The sequence below is a fragment of the Leptopilina boulardi genome, unplaced genomic scaffold (assembly GCF_019393585.1).
Source record: "Leptopilina boulardi isolate dan_hultmark-lab unplaced genomic scaffold, ZJU_Lbou_2.1 LbouV2_278, whole genome shotgun sequence".
Taxonomy (NCBI): Eukaryota; Metazoa; Arthropoda; class Insecta; order Hymenoptera; family Figitidae; genus Leptopilina; species Leptopilina boulardi.
In genome coordinates, this window is record NW_026137838.1 from 1728248 (window position 1) to 1751982 (window position 23735).

Sequence of the window (23735 nt, forward strand, 5' to 3'; positions counted from 1 at the left end):
ATATCACATTTTGTGAAATCTAAAATAAATTTTTCCTGTTTTTTCAAAATATTCTTTTTTCTTTTATTATTATTTTATTTTTTTAAATTTTATTATTATTATTATTTTATTTTATTTTTTTTAATTTTATTATTATTATTATTTTATTTTTTTTAATTTTATTATTATTATTATTTTATTTTTTTAAATTTTTTTTAATTTTATTATTTTTTTATTATTGTTTATTAATTATCGTATCGTTTATAATTTGGTCCTTATTTTTGAAACAGTTGAATATTGATACACTGTGAAATAAGTTGCGTCTAACTAACTCCTTTTTTGTCTGGGAGCATTGCCAACTTTAAGCTGCGAATTTACTCCTTTTACCGTTTTCGTGCAGAGACTTCTCAAGCGCTCTCACGCCTCCTTTGCATAATTTTATCAAAATGGTGTAATACAGTCAAGTTGATTTGCATTTCAGAAATATTTTTTCCCCGAGACTTAAATAAACCTTCTCTTAATTTACTCGTTTATCGCTCTCTCTCACTCTCTCACTCTTTTTCTCTCTCTCAATATATATATATAAAAACGATGGACCAATTTTGCATTCCACTTATTACTCATTTCACCAGAAGACACTAAAATTTTTTCTTCAATTTTTTTTTTTTTATTTTACAATTTAGGAAAAAAAAAATGTGCGTCACCAAATTAAATTTGTTTTCATGTTTTTGATGATGACGTTAATGTTCGTGACGCGCTTTTTTTTTTGATAAACAAACAGGAAAAAAGAGAGTCAATTTTCTATATTTGAACTTTTATTTAAACATTGTTTACTGAAATGTCAATGAGAAGTGACATCAATTAAAAAATCGATAGAATTGTTAATTATATTTTTATTTATAGTATCCAAAAAATTTAGGTTAATTTTTTTCTTCACACAAAATTAAAAGTATCAAATTGATACCAAAAATATCAAATTGATACAAATTTTTATATCAATTTGATATTTTTGGTATCAATTTGATACTTTTAAATTAGTGTGTTATTGAATGAAATTTTTCATTTATTGAAATATAATTTTGTCCCATATATAGATTAAATTTTTCATCGGAATAATTTTTTTCCTTTTATTCAATTTTAGAATAATTTACTTGATGAATTGAGAAAAAATTACTTGACATAAATAATTTAAAAGTGTAATAATTAAAAGCCTCTAAATTATGAAATATTAATAATAATATAATAAAAAAATAATAGTAACAATAAAATAATAATAATAGTAATAAAAAAATAATATTAACAATAAAATAATAATAATAGTAATAAAAAAATAATAGTAACAATAAAATAATAATACACTGAAAAAAAAATTTGTTCGATTTAAATACTTGGTTACTTGACTATTATCAAATAAATATATTTACTTGAACCAAATAATTTTTAATTTTTAAATTTTTATTCATCAATTAAATCATAGTTAAACCAATAATTTCTGAATTTGAAAAGATTTGATTCGATAATTATTTATTATAAATAAATATTTTTATTTGATAATAATCAAGTATAACCGATTATTTGAAATAATTTTCCTTACAATGTAATAATTCTCAAGAAAAATTTTTCGCCTAATATTAATGTATAATTTAATTATCTTATCGCACTTAATGAATCAGTATAATTAAATGTAAATTCTTGTGTGAAGAAAGTAAATAAAATGAAATATTTCGTTAGTGAAGGAAAAAAAAGAAAAAAAAAACGGCGGGCAAAAATAAATCCGTGAATGCAAATCGTTCTATAACTCGTGTCCGTATTACTACGTCGTACGTTTTACGTATACAAGAGACCTACGCTCATAACTCATTGGCTACGACTGTTTAGAGAGAGAAAGAGTGAGATTGTATATAGAAGTGGGGATAGAAAGCGTCCGAGGGGAAAATTGTATTTTATATAGTGGGGAGTGGAATATCGACCATTCCCACTTCCATTCAGTTGGCATCTCGTTTTGAGGAGGAGTAAAACGTTGGGGAAATTTGTGAGAAATTGGTCATGGTTTCGTATCCCCACCACAAATTTTCACGAATATATATATATACACAGGGACAAATTCTCTTCTCCCCCTCTCACCATCATCATTTTCTTTCCTTTTCTTCTCCCCCCTCCATTTGCTCTCTCTCATCCCCACTTTGAAATTTCCCCTTCTGTGCCTCGTTGATTCGTACGTTGAACCTACGACGAGTTGTGTGTGTGTAGCCCACTCGCAAAATTTACCGAGGTGCGACGTCCTTTTTATATTTACATTACTTTTTTTTTTCTCACTTTTTCTTTTTCTCTCCTGTTGCTTCTAAAATTTTGCAAAATTATTAAATTGAAAACAATTATTATTAATGTTAATCACTTTTAATAATAATACGACTTTTTTTTTTTTATTTTCCTTCTCTCATTCTTGGCGTCCCTCCACAAAAATTAGTCTCCCCAATTTTTGTGAGGGTCGAATTTTTCTTTCACGAGCAACTGGTTTTGTCCAAGGACGAATTCCCTCGATGAGAGACACGCTGAGAACACGTAAATGACGAAAAATCAAGGAACTAAATCGATTTGACCAAAAATTTTTCTGTTATTTATAAAGTTCTCTTATTTTCAATAAAAAAAAATGAGAGATTATTTGCATGGTGTGTGGAAAATGGTGTCGTATTAATTTTATATATGAACGATACAATTTTTCATTTTTTTTCTTCTTTTTTCATTAGTTAAATGATTTTTATCCTTTTTTTTGGTATTTAGTTAAATAATTATTCTTTTTTTCTAGCTATTTATAGTTCTAGAGATTATTTCTTCAAATATACAATGTTTTGTGCTTGTATATTGCTTTCTTATTTTAAGAATGAGACACATTAAATGTGTTTTTGGTATTATTTATCTCCATTTTGTACTACAATCCCCTCATTCTGTGTACCATAAACTTCTTCTACTAAAATTCGTACGTATTATTATTCTCAAATGGAATATTGCACTTCCGGTTCATAACGTGTTTCATTGCTAAAGAAAAATGTTTTGGTCCAAAATGCATTTACTTTAGTCATAGAAAATTGTGAGGTATTAAAACAAGAATTTAATTCTAATCTTTTTTTTTAATTCTACTCTAAAACTGAATTAGTAGCCGTTAAACTAGTAAATTATTAGTAAAAAATGACTAATTCTTAGTCAAAAATAACTAATTAGTGGTTTTTTTACTAATAATTAGTAGAAAGCAACTAATTAGTAATATTACTATTTAAATTAGTAAACTTTAATAAATGACTCAGTAGTTTTATTTACTAATAATTAGTCAATAATTTAGCAACCTGAATTAGTAACCATTTTGATTAATTTTTAGTCAAATGACTAACTAATAGTAGAAAGCTCGAGAATAAAAGTAAAAAAAAATTAATATGAATAGTAGAAAACTATTAATTGATAATATAAAAGTGCCAATTAATAGTAGAAAACTACTAATTGATAGTAGAAAACTACTAATTGATAGTAGAAAACTACTAATTGATAGTAGAAAATTACTGATTGATAAATAAACTACTAATTCATTTATTAAAATTTACTAATTAAAATATTAACCTTACTAAATAAATTAATATATTCTTCAGTCATTTTTGACTAATTTTTAGTCAAAAATGACTAATAGATAGTGAAAAACTACTCATTTATATATTAAAGTATACTAATTGAAATAGTAATCTTAATAAATAAATTAGTATGGCTTTCTAGTCATTTTTGACTAATTTTCAGTTTAAAATGACAAATTTATAGTAAAAAAAAACTACTAATTTTTTTTATTATGGTTTACTAATTAAAATAGTAGTTTTACTAAATGAATTAGTAGTTTTCCACTGCTAATTAGTCAACAATTTACACTCTAAATCTGAATTAGTAAAAAATGTTTACTAATTTAAATTAGTGACTCACTTTTTGCTTTAGAATTAGTTAGATTTTACTAATTGGTAGTAAAAGTTACTAAGAATTAGTAAAATTTTACTAATTGTTAGTAATAGTTACTAATAATTAGTAAAATTTTACTAATTCAAAAGCAAAATGTGAGTCACTAATTCAGATTTAGAGAGTAGTAAAATATCAATTCTCTAAACCTAAATTATTCCCTTTTGGCTCATTTTTAGTAAAAAAACGACTAATTAATTGTAGATAACTATTAATTGATTGTAGAAAACTACCAATTAGTAGTAAAAAAACTATTAATTGATAGCAGAAAACTACCAATTAGTAGTAGTAAAAAAACTATTAATTGATAGCAGAAAACTACCAATTAGTAGTAAAAAAAACTATTAATTGATAGCAGAAAACTATACTAATCGATAGTGAAAAACTACTAATTGATTTTTTAAAATTTACTAATTGAAATAGCATAATTACTAAAGGAATCAGAAGTTTTCAACCAATTAGTAGAATTACTAATTACTGTAAAAATTTACATTCAGTTATTTTTGACTAAAAATTAGTCCAAACGGTTACTAATTCATTAAATGAACTCAGGCTCAATTAATTTGTCAAAAGTTAGTCAAATTCATATTTAGGGACTAATCTTATGTTTACTAAAGTTTCACAGTGTAAAAAAAACTAAAAATAGTTAGTAGAAATTTTCACTAATTTCGTTTCCCCTTGAAAAAGTATATATATATACTCGTAATTTTGAAGAGAAGTGTTGTTTATAATAGGGCAAGGTTCATTCATTCACTTTTGCAACACTCTCGCGAATGTTATTGTATATATATATATATATATAAAGAAATATTTGCGAGGGTTGTGAGCGCGGATTGCATGCAATTGCGGAGGAAGGTGACGAGGTAAGCGAATTGGGTGGGTGTGGTGGTTGGTTGACTGGGAAAATGGTGGGGGGTATATGGGGGGTGAAAGACAACCCCCCCCCCTCACCTCTTTTTGGTGGATGAGGGCAACCAAGAGGTCGACTAGCAAACGAATACACATACTCATATATGTATATATGTGTATATATATATATATGCCGCGTGTAGTAGAATGTTCATAGTGAATGAAACGACTGCTACGCGCGCTTGTATACTCCCCTCCCCTCTGGTAAACACCCTTCAACTCTCTCTCCCTCCCTCCCCCTTCCTCCTTGAACGCGCAGAACCTCACCTCTTTCCGCACTCAGTCTAGGTTCCCACTTATCGTCTGCTACTACCGTCACCCCCTTTCCCTTATACTTGCTTTTCACAATTTACCCCCTCCCCCCTGTTACCCCCTTTTCTCCTTCTTTCTCTCTCTCTCTTCAACCCTTGTGAATAGGCTCTCACTTCAATTTTTTCGCATAAACTTCCCTCGCAAATTTTTTTTTCCGTGTCCTCCCACGCAAAACGTTTTTTTTTTTCATTTTTAGCCGACTTTTGACTTTATAAATTTTATAACTCAAAAAGAAATTTTAAATTTGATTTAGAAAAAAAATTTATTTGATTCAAATAATTTTAAAACATTTTAGATATTTCATAATAATACTATTATCAAATAAATATTTCCTTGAACCAAGTTATAATTAAGTCAATTAAATGCATATTTGTTTCAAATATACGGAAATTAATTGGTTCAAATAGAATTTTGTTAATTGAAAATTGAAATAAAAATTATTTGGTTCTAGTAAATATTTATTTGGTTCCAGTAAATATTTACTTAGTTCCAATAAAAATTTATTTGGTTCTAGTAAATATTTATTTGGTTCGAGTAAATATTTCCTTGGTTCGAGTAAATATTTCTTTGGTTCCAGTAAATATTTACTTGGTTCCTGTAAATATTTACTTGGTTCCAGTAAATATTTACTTGGTTCCAATAAATATTTATTTGTTTCTAGTAAATATTTACTGGAACCAAATAAATATTTATTGGAACCAAGTAAATATTTACTGGAACCAAATAAATATTTACTAGAAACAAATAAATATTTTTTGGAAGCAAGTAAATATTTACTAGAAACAAATAAATATTTATTGGAACCAAGTAAATATTTACTGGAACCAAATAAATATTTATTGTAACCAAGTAAATATTTATTTAGTTCCAGTAAATATTTACTTGGTTCCAATAAATATTTATTTGGTTCCAGTAAATACATACTTGGTTCCAATAAATATTTATTTAATAATAGTCAAGTAACCGATTATTTGAATCAAATAAATATTTTTTTCAGTGTAAATAAGTGGAAATGAACTGTTACAATTAGGGGGAATGATGCGAAATTAAATCCGTTTGAGAGAGGGGAAACGGTAAAGTTGGGAAGTAGAGATTATGTTGTTTGTTTACGTTATAATTTTCGATATTATATATATCGAGCAGTATCGATTGATTGGTATTGCACTTTTTTGGTTGCTTCTGAGAGGAATTGTTTTCATTCAAGGAAAATGTGTTTAATTTCGGTAGGGGAGACCGAGGAGGAAAGTAACAAAAATCAGTTTTTTTATGCTAGCATTAAAAATATTAGTCGGATAAATTTGTCCAATATATTAAATGAAAGCTTGGACATTCACCTTTTAAATAAAATTTGAATTAAACATTTATAATAAATTGACAGTTCACAGTATAACTTTTACGCAAGCTCTTCATCTGTTACTTTCCTCCTCACCCCCGAGGAGGAAAGTAACAGTATAAAATTATGTAAAATTCTTTAGACTAATGACTATTATTAATTAGAAATATTTTTATTAGGAACACATAAAAGTTTAAGTACACTTTATACTTATTTGGCACATATTTGGGACATATTTAGCACATATTTCGAACATTTTATGAATTTAGCTCATTTTTTTTCTTAAACATATTTTATGCTTACCTAGATCACAGGTTTTTCTTAAATAAATCTCTGTTATTAGTAAAATTAAATACGATTTGCTTCAATCATTAGTTAAAACATGGACAATATCGACAACAGGAGAAAAGTAGCGTGTTACTTTCCTCCTCGGTCGCTTTTTTCTTGTATGTCAACAAAAAAGTTAAAACTACACAAATGTTAAATTGTTTGTTTAAGCACAACTTAAAGACAGATAATAAGGCTACAAAATAACGAAAGGCACATTTTGAAAAACAATAAAATTAAAGAAATACGAGACTTTGAAAATTTGAACGAAAACTTACTTTTGACGTTTTTTCTGCACATCACACCGGAATCAGACCTAACCTTTCCTGTCAGGCTCGGACACACTATGGAGGAGGAAGGGGGAACAGTGCCGACTAAAAATATGTTTGAACCATGTCTATCCGATAATTTGTTTAAAAGTTATAAGCTTTGTTACTTTCCTCCTCTGTTACTTTCCTCCTCGGTCTCCCCTATACGGTGAAAAAAAAAATTATTTCGATCAAATAAAAAATTATTGGTATAAAATAAAAATTACACTGAAAAAACAATTAATATTACAATAAAAATAATTATTTCGACAAAATAAAAATTATTTAATCCAAATAAATTACTTTTCTATTATCCATTAAATTTGAATTTAAACCAAATAAATATTTTCTAGACGTAAATATTTCAGTGAAAAATTATTAACTATTTGAAAAAAAATTTATTATTTTAAGAAATTATTTTTTAGAATCAGTTAATTATAGTTAATTATAATTTATCTGGTTTAAATATAGTGTAATACAAATAATTCAAGGTTAATATATTTTTTAAAGGGAAATAAAAAATATTTAATCCAAGTAAATATTTTTCAATATATTAAAATATAATTAATATAATTAATAATATACTCATATTTAATATAGTTTGAATTGAAGTAATTTTTTTTCACTATACCTATATTCGAAATTATATTGGAAATAATAAAAACCGCAATTTAAAGCTTAAAAAATTTTTTCTTTAAAGAAAAATTCTTTTCCGATATATATAATATATGGTTAAAAACAATTAGATGGTAATTTGTGTGCGAAACCGGAAATAGGAGGACAATATTAACTATATTTACAACTATCGTAACTAATTGGCTGGGTTATAAATATAAAAAAAAAAAGCGTTAAACAATCTTCATTAGGAGACTAAACTGATAATGTTAATGTCCATTTAAAAATAGTCTTTATACTATAATGATATAGGAAATGTACATAAATGCACCATGTACATACGTTGAAATATCTATGGAATGATGTATTTATTTACCGCTTGCAATTGATAATTCCAATTAACACAAAATTTACTTTCTAGATTATCGTTCCTAATTGCTTTGAAAAGACCGATATATACATACATATATATAGATATTTTACAATATACTTAGTAGAAATACTAATTAAGGGAAAAAACAAGTTTTTGCTTGAGAAACTAAACTGATATTATAAGCCCTTTATCAATATATTATTTTTTTTTTTTTTACCAAAATAGTAAATTTTTACAAGTTATAAATTAAAAAAAAAAAAAAATTTAAACTAAAAGTAATTTTAGAGGAAAATAATATTCAATTGGTTTCTATATATATTGATGATAAATGGAGTAAATTGTTTCTTTCAATTTTGTTATTATATTCGTCGCGACATATCAGAGATTGTCATTTGTTACTTAAACTTATTTAAGCAAATTATTTCGGGCACGTACCATGGGTCAGGGTTGATACATATACCGTGAGTGATTTAATCGACTATCCGGATGATAATAATAATAATAATAATAATAATTTTGAGCCTCGTGCCTCTATAATATGGTCCATTGCTATCAGTGCCCTGACCCCTTTCAATCCAATAAATTAATTATTGTCTCTCATTGAAAAAAATCTATTTTTAATCGAATCATATTTAACCTAAACCTTAATTCATTAACTTTAAATCGTTTATTCATACCTTTGTAACCATTCAAAATGGCAACAATAAATAGAATTTATGTTTTTTTCTTCTTCGTATTTCTTTCAAATAAAATTGATTAAGGTAAATATTTATTTGATAATAGTCGATTATTTGGAATCAAATTTTTTTTAAAGTGAAGGAAAATTAATATATTTTTTGTAAACTAATTATAATTCTAGTTATGTAACAAATTAATGTATAGAAAAAAAATGGTTTTTTTTTTGCAAAAATTCTGTATAATTAAAGTAATGTCTTTGCAACTTGTATATATAATGAGGAAGTTGAAAAACATGGCATTCCGGATTCTCACAAATAAGAAATAGTCAGTATGACTAGAATTATTAAAATTCCTTTAATATGTAAGTTATATATTGAATCGTTTGAGAGATATTAATCTTTTGTGAATATATAACTTTCTTTTGAAAATTGTTTATATAATTCAAAAATTGTTGAACTGAAATCTGCAGGACATTTTGAAAATATAAATTTTTATGTTTTAATTGAAATAATTTTTTCGCATTAAAAATTACTACAATAAAAAGTATAAAAAAAAACATTTTAACGTTTATTAAATTATTATAATTTTAAATTATTTATTATTATAATTATTATTATTATATTAATAATAACAAATTATTAATTAATTAATTATTAATTAATTAATTATTGTTAATTATTATTATTATTAATTATTAATTTTTTCAATATTTTATAAGTTGTCAAAATTTTCAAGTTGATTTCAACTTATAATATTGAAATTATTTCGTAAAATATTTATGATAAAAATTTTGCAGCAATTAAAATATATTTTCTATTGTAATTATAAATTGAATTTTAGTGAGAATTTTTTTTTTTTTATATAATATACAAATTCGCAAAGTTATAATACACAGAGATGATAATAGGTAACTTGAAACTGAACCAAAACTTCCTTAACCACAATAAACGGGCGTCTTCTCTTCTCTCTCAAAGTTTCATATTCCTTGACTTGGCTCGCATTTTGCTCTTCAGAGGTTTAGGAGGTGGTTTACGTATAATAATACGTAATCTATCTAACGACGCGTGAGAAAGTGCCATTCGCAGGTTTCTGCCCCACTGAAAATGTAGCATAGACGATGCATGAGATCGTTCATCCAACCAAAATAACGCACACATTTCGGTCACTTGGTATCGAGACACTGTTCGTTGACCATCGAAAATTACGATTTTCCACAAAATTGTCCAATATATATATAGGCGAACAAAAAAATAACTAAATCGGTCAATGTTCATTTTTAATTCAAAAATTTATATGAAAATTAATTTTAATTAAAATTTAAATTAATTTTAATTATAATTAAAATTTAAATTAATTTTAATTTTAATTAAAATTTAAATTAATTTTAATTATAATTAAAATTTAAATTAATTTTAATTATAATTAAAATTTAAAATTAATTTTATTTTTTAATTTTAATTAAAATTTAAAATTAATTTTATATTACAGAAAAAAAATAATTACGTACCTATAAATATGTAATAAAATTAAAATTATAAATAATTATACGTAATTTTATTTTATAATTAATTAATTTGTTGAATAGAAAAAAAATAATTTTTTTAAATAAACAAATATTTACTTGTGAAAATTTGATAGACAATTTATGCAATTTTTGTTTTTGTTTTGCGTATGCGTTATAATAAATTTATTTTTCGTTAAAAAGGATAATAAAAATTGTTTTAATTTTATCTGCTTTATTTTTTAATTTTCGCTTGTTATTAATTTCATGTTACAAAATTGAATATTTTTAATTTTTCTAGTTTTTGTTAATAATAAATGTTAATTTTTTATTTTACAGATTCATGATGTAGTTTTCAAAGTGCCTCGCGAAGGAGTTGATTCCCAAAAAGTGAGTTGAATTTATAATTTTATTGAATTATATATAGTACACTGAAAAAAAAATTTATTTGATTCAAATACCGGTGTATTTGGTTATTATCAAATAAATATTTATTACGAAGCTGAAGTACGCAACGTTTCTATAAACGATTTTTAAATAAATAATTTTTTAAAATAAAAAATTCTATAATTTTTTGCCTAAAAAATATTTTTTTATAATTTGTTGATTAATGAAAACGACAAGAAATATTTTTTAGGCAAAAAATTATAGAATTTTTCATTTTAAAAAATTATTTCTTTAAAAATCATTTATATAAACGTTGCGTACTTCAGCCTCGTTATTTATTTGAATCAAATATTTCAGTATTTGAAGCAAATACAATTTATTTGATTCAAATAAAAAATATATTTGATTCAAGTAAATATTTATTTGATAATAACCAAATACACCGGTATTTGAATCAAATAAATTTTTTTTTCATTGTAATAATTTATAATAATAATAATAATTAATTTTTCGATTTGAAAGAAATATTTTAGATAAATTATATTTTATTAGGAATATTAAAAATTTTTTTAATTCCATTTATAGAAACAAATTTTTTATTTTGTTGTAAATAATTTTTTTTAAAATTCAAAAAAAAAAATAGAATAAAAATGATAGTAGAAAGTTGAAACCAATAGAGTACCGCGTTATTATAATTCCAAATAAGTACAAAATTCTCCAATTTAAGCGACGCGAATTCTATTTTTTATATATATATATAAATTCCGGCAGAAGTTCTTCGCTTCTTGATTTTTTTTCCTCTCTCTCTCTCTCCTGGTTGTAATTGTTCTTCATTGTTCTCGAATCGTAAAGAATATAATGAAAAGTATATATATAAAGTATTTGCCATATATAGTTAAGTAACGAAGCTGGCTCAGAAACATTGTTGTTGTGGCCGTCGAGGTTGTGGCTTCTGCCTATAACACAGTTCACAGTTCGTCGCGAGAGTGTCACTAAAAGCATAATATATATATGTATATTTACCGCAAAATACTATATCAGTTACTTCGAAAATTTTGTCAAATATATTATGGTGGTAAAAAAAAATTTTCAACGATCAAAAAATAAAAAAACAGAAAATAGCTAAAGCCCCTAAATTGAAGCGGAAAATTATAAAAAAAATTTCTCCTAATAATCTATTTATTATTTACTGAAATATAAAAAATTATAAAAATAAATAATAATTATTATTATTAATAATAATAAATAAATTTTATTTTTATAATAATTTATTTCCATATATAGATTTTTTTGATTGTTTTTTTTTCAATTCAAAAAACTTTTCCTTTTTTCCATATAAAACACACACGTGCGTTTCTTCCCCTTTTTTATATTTACAATTTTTTATTTGCGATAAAAAAAAAAAAAAAAAAAAATTGTGACCTCGTAAAAAAAAAGATCAAGTCTCTTCTTTTTTTGATATGTATTTTTATCATAGGAATACATATACTTAAAATATTGTATTTGAAGTGTTCTCAAGGGACATGTTGACTATTTTGCCCCTGATAAAAAAAAAAAAAAACCAATTTTCGGTTATAAAAAAGAAAGGAAAAAAATTAACTTTAACTTTGAAATCAGGAAGTGTTATATACACTGTTAGATTGGATTCGTAATAGAGAGAAAATTCCATATTTTAGTAATTCATTCATGTCATATGACACGCGGGGCAGGAAATATACACGTGGCACTTGAAATTCATCGCAAAATTTTGGTGTGCTGCTGACGATCGATCGTGTGCGCTAGGATGAAGCATCCTGCTACTACACTCCATCCCAGGATTAATGTCACCCCAATTCTGACATATATAGCGCGAAATGTGACTTTATTATTGACGTGGCGCATACTCAACTCCCACAGCAGATTATTATTTTTTCCTTCTTTTTTTTTTTTTTTTTTATTTTTTCGCAAAATCAAATAATTTTCCTGCAAACAACTTTTTCTCTTTTTGTTTTTCTATCTATTGCTTTATAAATAATAATAAAACAAAATCTGTTCAATAATAATAATAATAATTAATAATGGTAAAATAATAAATAAATTAATAATACAAAAATTAACAATAACAAAATTACAATAATAATAATAATAATAATAATAAATTAATTAATAATAATACAAAAATTAATTTAAAAAAAGGCCTAGAGAAAAATTCAAAAAACGGTTTAAAAAAAAATTATAAATTTGTTTAAATTGAAAAAATGTTTATTCAATTTTGGAAAAAAACCTTTTTCCATTATTATCTGTTATTTATAGATAAAAATACGTTATTCTTAATATACCTATTATATATACGTTTATGCATCCTTTATATCTTAGAGGAAACTCCATGCCATTCTTTACCCGGCTTAATGTATAACTTAACGTTGCTCGCGTGTTTTACGAATCGGCTTACGACGTCGTTTGCATTTTAGCGCTCGTTCGGCTTCCATACAACTTGTAATATGAATATGTGAGAGAGAGGAGGAAAAAAAAAAGACTTTTCTGACACCTAAAGCTTTGAGAATTAAACTCTATCGGGCACATGAACATGTAAAACATTATATGAAAAAAGAACTTTAAAAAAAAAAAACTCCTGTAATTTATTGTAGGATTTTTCAAATATTTTTCCCTACAAACAAATGTGGAATTTTTTTTTTTATATAATCCATGAGAATTCTTAAATACCGCACAAGAGTCGAGATTTTTTTTTGTATTTTAGAAATAAAAATGTTGTCGATATATTGATTTAGGACAAAATATTTTAAGAATGTTAATCGAATTCCATTAATTAGAATATGTTTGTTAGATAAAGGAACTGGTACAAGCGATGTAGGTCTAAATTGTTCTGAATTGAATTTTTAATTAATGAATTAATTTGTTTAATTATTTATTTATTAATTAGTTTATTAATTCATTTATTCATTAATTTATTTAATTATTAATTTATTTATTTACTAATTACTAATTTACTAATATTTAACAATTTATTCATTAATTTATTTACTAATTTGTTCAATTATTTATTTGTTTATTAATTCAGTCAATTGTTCATTAATTTATTCATTGAAGAATTAATTTATTAAATAATTCATTTATTAATTAATTAGTTTATTAATGCACTGAAAAAAAATTTATTTGATTCAAATACCGGTGTATTTGGTTATTATCAAATAAATATTTACTTGAATCAAATATTTCTTATTTGAATCAAATAAATGATATTTGCTTCAAAATACTGAAATATTTGATTCAAGTAAATATTTATTTGATAATAACCAAATACACCGGTATTTGAATCAAATAAATTTTTTTTTCAGTGTGTACCTATGTATTAATTTTTTTATTTAATTGTAATTTTATTCATTTATTAATGAATGAATGAATTTATTTATGTATTTATTTATTAATTAATTCTTTTTTTAATTACCGATGCTGTCCCAGATTCCGTACAGTTTAATTTTGAAGATGGCATTTATAAAAATATTATTTTCTTTTATTTGTTTACTTAAACTAATACAGTCCATTGTATGCCAAAAAGAATAAAATTATTCAAAAGTAATTTAAATTATTGTACGCGATATTTGTCAAAATAGACGGAAACTGGGACAACGACGGTAATTTATTCAGTAATTAATTAATTTAATATATTTTTTTAAACTATTTTATTAATTAATTAATTATTTTATTAAATTATTTATTTTATTTAATAATTAATTTACTAAATAATTAACTAATATATTACTGTGTTAATTAATTTATTATTAAATATTTTATTAATTAATTTATTCACTTATTAATTAATTCATGTCATTTCTTTATTTATTTTTTTATTTTTTACTAGATAAATTTTTTTTAAAAATGACAAAATTTATTTCGTAAATATACGATTTTCTCCTTTTTTTGCAGTATTATTGAATGAAAATTTTAATGAATTAATATATATATATATATATAGTCTAAAAGTAAGGGAAAAGAGTAAAATCCGCGAGCATATTCTAAAAATGAAACAAAAGTAACCTCATTTCTTTTTTAATGGTAGAGATCCCTTTCAGAAAATACTCACGGCATTCACGTACCTATATTCTTTTTTTTTTCATCTCTCCCTTAATATTGAGAGAAAAAGAGTGAGTGAGAGAGAGAGAGGTTGAGCGAATTTTTTTTCCGCGAGTGCGCGCGTCATTAGAGCTTCATTCCGTAAAGCTGAAGTTTCTACTCTTGTAATACTCGAGCCGAGTCTGAATGAGAGTCCTCCAGCCGATTCTTGTAGAAATCATTCATATCCTTCACGAGAGATTCTCTTCTATATATAGAGGATAAATTTTTCACCGGCAAATTTTTTTCTTTTTCTATTTTTTTCACGAAAATTGCAGTAATTTTTGTCTTTTCATTTTTTTTTTAGAAATTTTTTTTATTAATTTACAGAAAATTATTTTAATTATTTGATAAGAATTATTTATTTTAAATTTATATATTTAATTGATAAATAATATTTAACAATATTAAATTATTGAAAAAAATTAGAAAATAAAAAATACATTATACACGCAGAGAAATGATTTATTTGAACCAAATAAAATATATTTGAGTTAAATAAACGCGTATATTTGTCTCAGAGCCTACTAACTTATTTATTTGGCGTAAATAAAAGTTTTATTTGTCAGAAATAAATTTTTCTTTGCCTCAAATAAATTTTTTATTTCAATGAAATAAAATATATTTGCAACAAATAAATGAGTTAGTATAGGCTCGGAGACAAATATACCATTTCTCTGAGTGTAGAAGTATGGATAAAAGAAAATAGAGAATATTTCTCGGAGAATAATTTTTTTCGGGTGAATAAAATTTTTTAATTGACGTAACAAAATTTAACTGTTTAATTTAATGAATTTTAGAATTTTTTAAAAATAATTATTTAATATTTATTTAATAATTAAATTTAATTTTAAATTTTGTTGATAAATTGATTTTTATTTTCAGAATGAAGAACCATGATCATTAGCCAATGATTATGGAATTGCAGTGTCGATTTTCGTGTCGGGCATAATCGGAGCCCAAAACGATGCGATTCTCCCAAAACAAAAAAAAAATGAAGAATGGAGTCTTGAAAATTTTTTTCGAGTGAAACTCGCGAATCAAAAGACGACAATTGTAATATATAAATAAATCTCATCTTTCATCACAAAAAGATGAATTTAAACGATTCAATGATCTCTTCGGCGAGATCCGCTGATGAGATTAAGGATCGTTGCTGCTACTGTCCTGGTGCTTTCGACTCATCATCATCATCATCATCATTATCATTATCATCATTATCGTCTCAGGATTGCAAAATAGCGGAAACATTTTGTAAAGCCTGTCAACGACTCCATAGTTTGCCAATGGAGTCTATTGAAAAAGACTGTTGTTCTTGTTGTTGTTGTTGTTGTTGTAAGTGCCTGGACAAGAATCGGTTCAGACGTCGAAATAATTGTGTGTCGAGGACTAACGTCATTGAAAGTGTTAAGGGACATCGATGTCGAAGTTGTGTGAACGAGGGTCGTTGTTTAAGGTGTGTTTCAAGTGTTGTGAGATGGACCAGTGCCAAGAAAACTGTGCGAAGACTCATTTGGCTGATTGTTCCATTATTGTTGTTGCTGACCTTCGTTTCGCCAAGTATCGCTAAACTTCAGAAATCGAGTGGAAGAATCAATAAGTCCGGTGGTGAGTCCTTTTTTTCTTTTATCAATGATTTTTTTTTTACCATTTTTCCAAACGTTCAAATTGAACCTAAAAATTTGTTTCAAATTTTTTAATTAATAAACAACGGTGAATAATATTTTTGAGCTGAAATTTTTTAGAAATTTTTCCTTTAAATAAAAATTATTTCTATAAAAATCGTTGATCATGTTGTGCGTACTTTATCATTGATGATTTAAAAAATAATTTATTTATTTTTGAATATAGAAATAAATTAAAATTTACAAAAAAAGTAGTAAATAAATTTTTTGTTTATTCGAACGTTGAGAACATTTTTTTTTTAAATTCTTCTTTTTTTAAAAGAAAAACAGATTTTTTATTCGAAATCAAATAATTTATTTTTAAAATATATTTTTAATTGAAAAATTTTATTTGGTGCAAATTATTTGAATCATAAATTATTATTTTTCTTTGAAGCCAATATATTTTTATTTACATAAATTAACACTAATTTAAATACATTGAAAAAAAAATTTATTTGGTTCAAATAATCGATTAATTATTGCCAAATAAATATTCCCTTGAACTAAATAATTTTTTATTTTTTTTTTTGAGTCAATTAAATGGTATTTGTTTTAAATACAATTTATTTAATTGAAATAAATTATTATTATTATTATTTATTTAATTGGAATAAAAATTATTTGCTTCAATTAAATATTTATTTAATTTAAATAAAAATTATTTTGTTCAAGTTAATATTTATTTGACGTATGTAAAAATTTTTTGGTTCAAGGAAATATTTATTTGGTTCAAGTAAAAATTATTTGGTTCAAGTAAATAATATTTGGCTCGAATAAAAATATTTTGGTTCAATTAAATATTTATTTAACTCAAATAAAAAATAATTTGGTTCAAGTAAATTATTTTTTGACTTAAATAAAAATTATTTTGTTCAAGTAAATATTTATTTGATGTTTGTAAAAATTATTTGGTTCAAGTAAAAGTTATATTTGGTTCAAGTAAAAATTATTTGATTCAATTATTATTATTATTGTTATATTATTATTATATCAAAATTATTTGATGTTGGTGCAAAATTTTTGGTTTTGGCAATTTACATGCGAATTCTTCGTTCGCGAGCTTAGTAAACAAAGTTCGTTGAAGAAAAAAAGAGAAAAAAAAAAACTTTTGCGAAGAAAACGTGACAAGCTCTATTCTGACTTGAGAAGAAGAGTTTATAAAGAAAATAAGAGACCGTTTAAAATAAAAGTTAAAGTGACATCTCGCAAATCTGACTTGCAACGTTTTTTTTTCTCTTTTTTTTTTTTTGAGAAAAAGTTACATTTTGAAAGACTCTTTTACATTAAACATGAATGAAGAGGAAAAATTTTCTTCTTTTTTTCCCCTAAATTTTAAATACAATTTTTTAGTATTATTATTATTATTTAAAAATAATATCAATTTTGCAATAAATTTTATTTTTAATTATCATTTTATTTATAATCGCATTCATGTCAATCATAAGGTCATTAAACCAATGAGTAAATTGATATTTTAATTATTCTAGTTTAATTGTAATTATTTTATTGTTGAAATTTTTTTTTTTATTTAAATAATGAATAATATATGAAATTAACGAAATTGTAATGAAAATGAAATTTTTTTTTGATACTTATCTATATATTCACTTCATTGAGCTCGATAATAGATCATTGAGAAAGTTTTATAATCGTTAGTCATGTTTCTCATTATCGTTCGAAGTTCATAGTCTACCGACCGAAAGGCAGACAATGAATATAATAATAACACAGTTCGTTGATTATGAAAACAGAGTAAGCAATTTTGCGAAATATTATAATATTTAGAGTACACGTGATACATAATAACAGTGAATCGGGGGTTTTTTTTTTTGCAATTTTGCAAAAAAATTTTTTTACAAACATACAAATAAAAATAATAAAAAAAAACAACAAATTTATTTATATATTATTTTTTTTATTATATATTTATGATTATAATAATTATTGGTATAATTAATTTAAATTTTGCAATCAAGTGCTTCTCACGTCACATTCATTATTGTTTCGTGAATCGATTGTATCAAAATGTTAAAGGTTGTTTACTCCATAATTATTAGATATTAAAATTGGAAGATAATTAACGTGTGCAGCGAACCAAATGGTCCCTTTATTACAATAATGAGTTAATTGGTCTATAATTTCAGGAAATGATAACGAAGTATTGATGCCAATTACTATAGTTAACATATTTTATGATGAAAAAATATATAATTAATTCGATATTTGCAATTTGGTATACTTTTTTGTTTTTGTTTTTAAATCGATTTTTGCATTTATAATATTATTTTTATTTGTATGTTTGTAATAATTAACATTTTGAAACTATATAATAATTAAAATATTAACAGGCCTCGGATTATACGACTTTTTCGACTATTTCCGACTTTTTTCGACTTATTTCAATAAAATTTTAGTATAAAATGCAAATCTTCTTTATTTCAATTATTTAACAAATTTTTAACTAAAATTCTTCACTAAATTAATTATTTCAAATTATTTGTCAATTAAAATTTTTATGAAATTAAACAATTGTTTATAATTTAAAAAAAATATCAAATAAAATTATCAAAAATTTTTAATTCAAAACCGTAAATCAATTCAAAATCAAATAAAATTCAATTATTTTCAAAAATTTCAATTCAAAATCAACTAAAAAAATTAAATTATTATCGAAAATTAATTATTATCAAAATTTTCAATCAACTAAAATTAAATTATTATCCAAAATTTCAATTGAAATTCAATTATTTTCCAAAATTTCAATTCAAAATCAAAGAAAATTCAATTATTTTCAAAATTTTCAATTCAAAATCTTTTAAAATTCAATTATTTTTTAAATTTTCAATTTAAAATCAAAATTTAATTATTTTCCGAATTTTCCATTCAAAATCAACTAAAATTCAATTATACTCAAAAATTTTTATTCAATAATTATTATCAAAATTTTCAATCAAAAATCAACAAAAATTGAATTATTATCCAAAATTTCAATTAAAAATTCAATTATTTTCAAAAATTTGAATTTAAAAGCCTCTAAAATTTAATTATTTCTAAAATTTTTTTGAAATTTAATAATTTCAATTATAATTCTAAGGAACTTCAAATATTTTTAACTATTTTTGTAATATTCTTTGAAAATTCAACTATATCTGAAACCATTTTTCAATTAAAAATGGTTTTCAAAATTATTGTATTTTTGTCCGCAATTTCTAAAAAAAAAATTTTTTAGTGAAATCATCAAAAAATTTTAATTAAAAATCACTTTAAATTCAATTAATTTAAAAAAATCTCAATAGTAAATCTTTGAAAATTCAATTATTTTTAAAAAATGTTATCTATAATAATATTTGATAAATTATTTTTAGTTCTGTAAAATTTAATTTTCATCTGCAAATTAACAAAATCTTTGTAAATTCAATTATTTCTAAAAATTTCAATTTTAACCCTTACAAAAGTATTATTATTTAAAAAAAAAATTTATTTAAAAATCTGTAAAATATTTTTGTTAAAATAAAAAAAATCGACTTTTTCGACTTTTTTTTGGAATATAAATCGACTAAAACGACTTTTTTTGTGCCTTTAAGTCGATCCGAGGCCTGTATTAATTTAAAAAAAGGGTTTCAATGTCAGTGTTTATCGGAAATAAAAATTGCAATGATTTTTTTATGACTAGGGGCATAAATATATATATATAGAGAGAGAGAGAAATAGTTGGTATATATACACTGACATGCGTGATTATCAACAAAGCAAGATTGGTTGTGCAAAATGATTTCATCCGGTACTTCTTTCCTCTCACGTTATGTTGTTGGAAGTGTTATTTGTACCACTGACAATTCAATGTTTTTTTTTTTCCTCTCGCGCTTTTCTAATTGTCTTCTCTTCTATTGTCATATAATATATCATAATAATTTCAAGTAACTAAAATTTAAAAATTATTTTTTCCATAAAAAAATTTTAATTTTTTATTTTATGAAGAAAATTTTTTATAAAATTGTTTTTCAAAAATTTGCTTTTGTATTTGTGTTTTAAAGAATAATAAATGATGGGTGTAAAGGTGAGCGCGCGAGAAAGAGGAAAAAAAACAGTCTGAATGATGTAGCACGTGTCGCGGGATAAGAACGAGGTCATTAATTGGTGACGGAATAACACAATCGTCAGTTGCGTTTGACTAAATTTTACATTCCTAAAGTACTGGGATTTTTACTAAATAAAATAAAAAAAATAAAATAAAATAAAACAGAAGGAAAAGAAAAAAAGAAAGAGAAAAAAAACATTGAATTCTCATATAAGGTTTGCGTACTTGGTTTTTAGGCGCACGTGTAAAGCGGATTTAGTACACACACTGTTTCCGGGGCGGAAAGAGTAAAATATATCACCCAGTCGTGACTCGTTGGATCTTTTTCCCCCTTCCGTTTCTCTCTTCATTAAATTCTTCCTACGTTTTTTTTTTTTTTTTGCGTTTGAATCTCCCAACATTTCTGGTATATCATTCCCACTTGGAAAGATTCCCCGGAAAGTGCCTCCTGGAGGTTCTATCAGAATTACGCCGGAACTTCCAATGTAATTCCGTTGGAATTCCATCGGAGTTCCGAATAATTTCCGATGGGATTCCGACGGTATTCTGACGGAATTAGGACTATAAAAATTTTGAAAAAAAATTAATCTGAATTCCGTCGGAATTACGTTGGAAGTTCCGGCGGTTCGGGGTTCGAATCCCCGCAAAATAAAAAAAAATCCATATTAAATAATTTTTAAAAATATATAAAAGGTAAACCCACTTGGAAAGATTCCCCGGAAAGTGCCCCCTGGAGGTTCTATCAGAATTCCGCCGGAATTTTCAACGTAATTCCGTCGGAATTCCGATTAATTATTTTTCAACATTTTTAGAGTTCTAATTCCGTCGGAATCCCATCGGAAATTCTTTGGAATTCCGTCGGAACTGCGTCCGAATTACGTTGGAAGTTCCGGCGGAATTCTAATAGAACCTCCAGGGGGCACTTTCCGGGGAATCTTTCCAAGTGGGTTTACCTTTTATATATTTTTAAAAAATTATTTAATATGGATTTATTTTTTTTATTTTGCGGGGATTCGAACCCCGAATCTTAGGCACATGAGTCGAGATGAGTTCTATAACCAACAAGCCAAATTCATTTTTATATCTTCTAATTAATTTCGTTTTTTTTTTTATTTAAATAATAAATTGAAGATTTTAGTTATTTGTGATTAATTATTTTGTTATACTTATTTCTAATTAAGAGTGTTTATTTTCTTGTTCTCTTCTATTTATGCGAGACTTCAAATGCGACGGCATTTCAATTTGCAAAAAGTGGAAAAAGATTTTCTAAGAAAGGAAACCTGTTATTCAATAGCTATAGTTTAAAAACAATATCGTGCACGATGTGAGTGACAATCATGTATCGGCGCCGAGATAAATACACACATAAGAAGCTGAACAACCAAATACATATATATATATAAAAATTGAGTCAAACTGTTGTATCCATGAATCACAGTGTAAAATTCAAAATACATTTTTCCTGAATTTTTCAAAAAAATATAGAAATTTTTTTTAATAATTCCATTTTTTAATTTCAATAAAAAAATAATTATTTTCAAATTTAAAAAATGTAATTTTTATTGTTACAAAATGTAATTGTTTTTATTGCTACAAAATTTAATTATTCTTATTGTTAAAAACTTAAATTATTTTTATTATTAAAAATTTTGAACCGCCGGCAAACTAAAAGGGCTTAGCTTTTCATTGTCCCCCCCCCCCCTGGAATAGCTGGAAACACGCTGAACGCGAGGCCAATGAAAATCACACGTAATCTCTTTTGGTCCTTCAATTGTTAAATTTAATTATTTTTATTATTAAAAATTTTTATTTTATTGTTAAAAAATTTATTTTTATTTTTGAATTAAAAATTATTATTAATTATTAAAAAATTCAATTATTTTTATTGTTGAAAAATTGAAGGGAATTTTTTTTTCTCGCCAAATTTTTATAGAGAATAAAATTGTCTTTAATTTAAAATACATTAGATCTAGTTTCATTTATGATTAGAGACTGATTTTTATATATGGATTTGGTTTGGAATTGTTTTTCACGGTAGACGTGTCGCGTCTGACGATTGTATAATATATAGATATCTATATAGAATATTGTAATATATATATATATAGGCGAGTTGAAGAGAAAATAGTATTATTTTTTTTTTACTCTTTTTCTTTTATCACTAAGGTCGTATGAAGGTGATTGCGTAGGGTGTCAATTAAACTGTCTCTCTATACGTATAGATATAGGAAAGAAACTCGAGGTTTTAAAACCCTGTTGACAACAACGACGACGAAGACGACAACAACAGCAGTCATTGATTTGAGCGTAGGCGAATTCGATTCGAAGAATTGCAAAGGCAAAGGCCATTTAAATTAAATTCACTTCAGACTATAGATTTGGAAATTTTGTTGATTTAAAAAAAATTTGTCAATTTTTATTTTATTTTTTTAATTTTACTCTCTAAATTTGAATTAGTAAAAAAAGTTTACTAATTTAAATAAGTGACTCACTTTTTGCTTTTGAATTAGTAAAATTTTACTAATTATTAGTAACTTTTTTTTTACTAACAATTAGTAAAATTTAACTTAATTCTAAAGCAAAAAGTGAGTCACTAATTTAAATTAGTAAACATTTTTACTAATTCAGATTTAGAGAGTAAAAAAGTGGAAAAATTATGCTGAAATTAAAATCAAATTTTTTTTCTGAAATAAATAAATAATTTAGTATTTATATATTAATTAGTTACAACGCTAATTGGTAATAATAAATATTAAATTGAATATTCATCTCGATAGTAATTTACTTAAATATTAATATAATTACTCTCTAAATCTGAGTCAGTCATATTTTACTGATTAGCAGTAGAAATCTACTAATTGCCATAGCGAGAATTGAGCAACTGACAATTAGTAGAAATTTACTGATTCAATTAGTAAAATATCAATTACTGATTGAATCAGTAATATAAATATATGGCGGCGGCCACAAAATCTACTGATTTAATAGTTAATTTTAAAGGTTATGTTATATACAAATTGCTGATTTACCTACACTGAAAAAAAAATTTATTTGGTTCAAATACTCGATTACTTGACTATTATCAAATAAATATTTATTTGTATCAAATAATTATTATTTGAGTCAATTAAATGATATTTGTTTCAAATACAGAAATTATTGGTTCAAATG

The 23735-nt window shown here is 24.3% G+C and overlaps 1 protein-coding gene across 1 annotated transcript in view; it reads left to right on the top strand.

The window, feature by feature from the left end:
* The window catches only part of LOC127282065 (insulin-like receptor), a 94141-nt gene that overhangs the window by 18705 nt on the left and 51701 nt on the right, over positions 1–23735 (top strand). Inside the window, exons 3-4 of the mRNA XM_051306137.1 lie at positions 10662–10712; positions 15705–16427. Of these exons, the coding sequence (XP_051162094.1) occupies positions 15914–16427 (514 nt within the window). The 5' untranslated portion in view covers positions 10662–10712; positions 15705–15913. The remainder of the gene's footprint in view (positions 1–10661; positions 10713–15704; positions 16428–23735) is intronic.